Here is a 5288-nt window from a genome sequence, read left to right as displayed (position 1 = left end):
TAGTTGTTAGAATCAGTTGTAAATGCTAACAATGTAATACTTACAGTCAGTCAATTATAACAAGCTGTTTGAGCCTGTACACTGAAACCTTGAGTACAGCTTAATGATTTGACATACTCAGGTCTCCTCTTTCTTGCTTGCCTTCTCCTTGCTTGCCTTTCCACATGCAGGTACTGTCAGGCCTTTCTTGCCCTTCTTGCCCTTATCAGATTATGTGGGCTAATAGGGTCACTCCAGGTACATTCCCTTGTGCTCTTGCTTCTGAGTCTGATGATCTTCTGCATGCCACACAGATAACATTTTTTTCTTGTTTCCATTCCAAAATTGACATTAGGCAGGACATACAAATATTATCATTACAAAACACAACTGAATCGTCAGAGTCTCAAAGAATGTATGAGTATGTTTATGTCAATACGAATGCCTTGTCAAAAAAGGTACAAATACACAAGTAAAAGATCGTTTGAAAAGGAAAATATAAAAAAAAGGGAGCAAAGAATGCCCAATCAGATTCAGTATCGTTATCATCTCACCCACCCATACCCGCTTTTACTCATACCAACTTATCAAACCGTCCATCAGGTCTAAACATCGCCTCAAACTCCTCGACCGTCTGCCCAATCACACCAAACGCACCCTGCAGCGTCTTCCCCAAGAAATCTAATTCTTGGATCACACCCTTCATCGTCAACGCATACGCGAAGAATAAAAGCTGTTGCGAGCCCTTGACGTCGCGGTTTTTTACTATATCGAGTCTTCGTATTGCTTCCACCTTAAGTAGTTCCATGGGTGAATAAATAGTCAGTTACTTAGCAAGGCGATGCCTTCGACGCAAGAGAAGTAGATGTGGACTTATAGACTTACCAGTCGCTGACGAGACTTCTCAGCAGGAGGAAGGTAAGGCGGAAGTGGTGTTTTTAGCTTGAACGTAGATGCGAGAATGGAGAAGTATAAAATGACGTTTCCGACCATCTCGCGTCGTTCCCGGTTGACGGGTAGTACAAAGTCCTCTTTCACAGACTAGTGAAATTTCACATCAATGATTAATAAATATCGATCGGAAATATCTAGGGCGTAAACAGCTTACCGTAAACCTATCATGCGATGAGATTCAGTATCTCAGACACGACCGTACCGTACAGCAGACAGACTTACCACTCCTCTCTCGTAGTAACACAGCGCATACTATGCAGCCTGTCCAGGATCGTCTGGAGACTCGTCAAGATAGAGCGATACATCGCAATAGGGAATGGTCCCTTTAACCGCGGCTCATGCTGCGTGTTCTTCAGTAAATCTTGCAGCTCGATCAGCTTGATTTGCAAGTGAAGCTCCCTATAAAAGAATCAGCTCAGGGCAAAAATTGGCCCCGAGTAGAAAGCGATGACGTACATCGCCATGAAAGTCTGAATCGAGCTATTCAGCTTCTCACTAGCCGGTACGGACAACAACTGCGCTGTCTCAGTCGGACTTCCCTCCCCATTGTAAGGCGTCAAGTCCCGCTCGATAGCGTTCACGGCATTCCTCGCTTCATCATGAATATCCACATGCGGAGAGTGCAAGCGGACGAGAATCCCCGAATTGGCTGCGACGAGGTGAGTATATAGCCATCCGACGTTTAGGCAGAATCTTTACATCATTATGTGTTGAGGTGAGAATAAATACTTATATGTATGTCGATGATTGAGATTGAAAAGGCAAAACTTACGCGCTCAGTGCATTGCTAAGCTCTCTACGCGCTTCCGCTGGCCACCATAAACGGGACACAACAACAGCGTAGATCACCCCAGCGCCAACCGAAATACTCCGATAATACGCAATATCTACAACGGAAACGTCCCTCTGACGAATATTATAGCTAAATAATCACAAGTCAGTATCAGACGAAATAAACTAATCGAAGTCCATCCACACACCAATATAAACAAGTCAGGTTATAAGTAAGCAGGGTGAACCGTCCCGCACTCGCATATTGCGGTTTCGCGACAATATAATAAAAGCATGGGATAGCGTAGAAAAACCCAAAGATCGACAGCACAACGGGGTTTTCTGGGAAGAGCGAGAATACCGCAACGGCGGTAACAGCTCCATATCTATCATTAGTATGAATAAAAAAAGATATTTTATTTATTTATTTATTTATTAGTCCACGAACGGAATACCAAAAACCAAGAATTTTGAACGCACAAGGTTCCGAGCAACCGGTGCAAGCTGAGGAAATTCGTCTGTGAAAAAATTGAACGTGAGTCACTTTACCTCCAAATCAGCTCTTTTAATGGGAATAAGAGTACTCACCGCTCCAATAGTCGGCGATATAACAATAAAGAACTTCGCGAATACAAAATTAACACATAAGGACTAATCCATATTCATATTCATCGCGCAATATTAGGGGCTCACCGAAATCAACGCCCACTCCCCCCTATACTTCATAAAAACTGGTCTCGTTGAATCAAAAAACGCAGGCGCTCCCAAAAGCGCAGTAGCAATCCCAGCCTTAATCGCAAACTTAACATTCCCATCCTTCATCTTCTCGTTGAATCGCCATATCGACTGGCCCACGCGTTCCCAAAAACTTAATTGCTCACGACCAGGAGTTAGGACAGTGTTTGGTGCGTGAGGCCGGACTTTTGGGAAGATTGGTTGGCGGCGTTGGGAGTAGGGCATGAAGAAGGTGCCTATTTCATTGCACAAAATTCAGTTTAATATGACTCTCAAATGCATAGTTAGTTTTTCCTGAGACCCACTGAATCGCTTCGACAATGTCGGCCTCCTCTGGCTCTTCCTATTCATATTCGTAGTCGCCGGAAACCCAATCAACCCTTCCTTCATATTCTCAAAATAAAAGTACCGCATAAGTCGTTTCGCCCAATGCTGTTCCGTCGCAACCCGTTCAATCTCGTAAATCCGACACATGACTTCTGTAAGAGCTGTCAACTCTCTCGCGAATTCTTGTAGAGTGAAGATAAAGCTGTGTAAAGTATAAAGTAGTCAGTGCATTTTATTTTCAGTGAAAGTAAAGTTGTTTTGGGGGGTGGACACGCACAAATAAACGAGGAATACAGTTTCATCTGCACCCGAGCGCAACAGCAGCTCGTTTTCTGGCACTGGGTTGTCATGCTCAGCCGAACTCGACCCACTATTCGACGTAGGAATCGACTCCTCCGCTGATTTGAAAGACTCAGATACCATCAGATCACTTCGTCGGTATACACGCATAAGAGCCTGGTTAGATGTGCTCTGGAAGGTAAACAGTGCTCGTTGGATATCCTCCGTTAGCTGGAAGATCTTTTGGATGTCTCCTTCCCGCGCTTCTCGACGTTTGACGAAGGATTTGCGAAGACGGTGGAGAGTACTCGTACAAGATGCCTGTACAAAAATACATATCGATGAGATATTTAATTTGACTTATCATAGGTGTAATAGTTAATAGTGTACGTACAGAGAGTGCCTTGAGCGGAGGACCCATATCATCAATCAGTTCACCAAAGATATGCGCAGCAACCTGTAAATTAATCGCGTCTTTGTTATCTCCATGTTTCTGAGCAGCAGGTCCATCGAGCCCGTTCATCTGAAGAGCGTCAAGTGTATGCTTCCCAAGTATAACCTTCCCATCACGCGCGGCCTGAGCAAGTTCTGCCTGTAATCGCGTCCCACTCCTCAACCCATTCAAATGCTGCGCGAGTCGATTCATACACCCAACAGCATCCTCATAAGCCTCTGCAGCTTCAGAACCACCCAACAACCATTCCCCCCGCGACTCCGCTAAACTCTTCTTCAAGCTTGTAAAACTAGCTTGGTGGTCGCTCACTGCACGTTGTAGATGACTTTGCGAGGCAACTGGTTCCGAGTCTGAAATGAGGAAAGTCTGCATGAGGAGATCGAGGAGCGTGCCGAATGAATCGAGAGCTCGTGTAATGTTGTTTTGGAGTCCGGTTGATGCCTTTTGGGGCCAGAGGGTATAACATACGATGTTTGATGAGAGTGCACCGAAAAAGATAATTTTCGCGGTTTGTAGCAGAGTTTGCAAGTCACCTTCTTTTACGACACTAGGTAGGTAAAATTGGATCAGGACACGTTTTCTCGAACGGAGAACTTTTCGACCAAGCTCACACCATGAATAGAATGATTGTGGTCATGCTACAAGCTACAACGCACACGAATTAGTGGACAAGGGAGAGGAAGTCGGAAAGGCAGGAGCTCGTACCTGTATTGAATGTCGGTTTGGCCATCCACACTTTCATCCAAGAAACAGCGCCCATCCCGAAGGCAATCCAAAGGATCGCCGTTACATCTGCAACCCATTCCCAACCAGGCTGGACATCTATCGCCCAAAACATCGACATACTTGACATGCCGATGAACGCTGCCCAGACAAAGCCGTAAAGACAAAATAAGTCCGCTTCGAGCATCGCACCGACAGTTTTTGCAGGGTTGAAATATACGACACTAGAAATACAATTTAGAGGAAAGAAAACAGATACGACCAAGGCGCGTAGAACTTACACAGTTGCGGCCATGTGTCCAGATGGAAACGGAACCATGTCTCCTTCAGACGTTATACTGCCTGACAAACGCGACAATGGAGTGAAATATGTGAAGAGTGAGCCTAGAAAGTACGCCACGGCACATTTGATGATATTACGATGTACGACTGGGATGTCCGGGATGAGGCGTCGAATTAGCGAAGGCACCTCTGCCGTCGAGCTCTCAGATTCAGAATCCGACTCAGAATCCGACTCAGAGTCCAATGTATAGTTGCTCGGCATCATCCCCGGTCTTACCAATTCTGGCGGGAAGGTGTGTGCTCCTTGGACGGGAGACTGAACGATAGAGCCGCCTTCAAACACCGAATCCGGCCTGCTGTGTATCGCAGAAGCAGAGAGAGTGCTGTGGAAACCACTACGTTGAGACCTTCGCTTCTTGACTGTTCGGTTCGAGTCTGGTGTCCTGAGCTGACCGCTGTCCTCCATCAACTGCTCGAACACCGTCCACTCCCGCTCTCCACCCCGAACGCCGCCCCTGTCATGCTCGGGTCGACGATGATGTACACGGGATGATGGCAACTCTTGTTCTGTGACACTTCTGGGGCCTAGGACTGGTCTTGGAGGTGTTCGAATATGTTCTGTTACGTGATGATGTGATTGGGCAGTAGCAGATGCATCATAGTTGACTTCATTGACAGTTAGGGAGGAGGTCGAGCGGCGTGACGCATCGCCTGTCGGGCCCATGGTGGTCACGCCAAAATTCTGCTGAAATTATCGAGCCAGTAAGTAAGAGAGAAAGAGGCA

At 46.2% G+C, this 5288-nt stretch overlaps 1 protein-coding gene across 1 annotated transcript; it reads right to left on the bottom strand.

The window, feature by feature from the left end:
* Positions 1-553: 553 nt before the first annotated feature.
* FOMMEDRAFT_85360 (uncharacterized protein) lies at positions 554-4766 on the bottom strand (the record flags this gene model as incomplete). The annotated part of the gene is made up of 19 exons (XM_007266216.1): positions 554-772; positions 865-1020; positions 1088-1094; positions 1156-1332; positions 1390-1448; positions 1515-1626; positions 1706-1855; positions 1914-2090; positions 2185-2222; positions 2293-2325; positions 2398-2675; positions 2759-2772; positions 2819-2968; positions 3044-3127; positions 3179-3366; positions 3440-4046; positions 4111-4144; positions 4205-4446; positions 4504-4766. The coding sequence occupies 19 exons, from the start codon at positions 4764-4766 to the stop codon at positions 554-556; spliced, it is 2988 nt and encodes a 995-aa protein (XP_007266278.1).
* Between the last annotated feature and the right edge of the window lie 522 nt (positions 4767-5288).

The sequence above is a fragment of the Fomitiporia mediterranea genome (assembly GCF_000271605.1).
Source record: "Fomitiporia mediterranea MF3/22 unplaced genomic scaffold FOMMEscaffold_6, whole genome shotgun sequence".
Taxonomy (NCBI): domain Eukaryota; kingdom Fungi; phylum Basidiomycota; class Agaricomycetes; order Hymenochaetales; family Hymenochaetaceae; genus Fomitiporia; species Fomitiporia mediterranea.
This window is presented reverse-complemented; position numbering and strand designations above follow the sequence as displayed.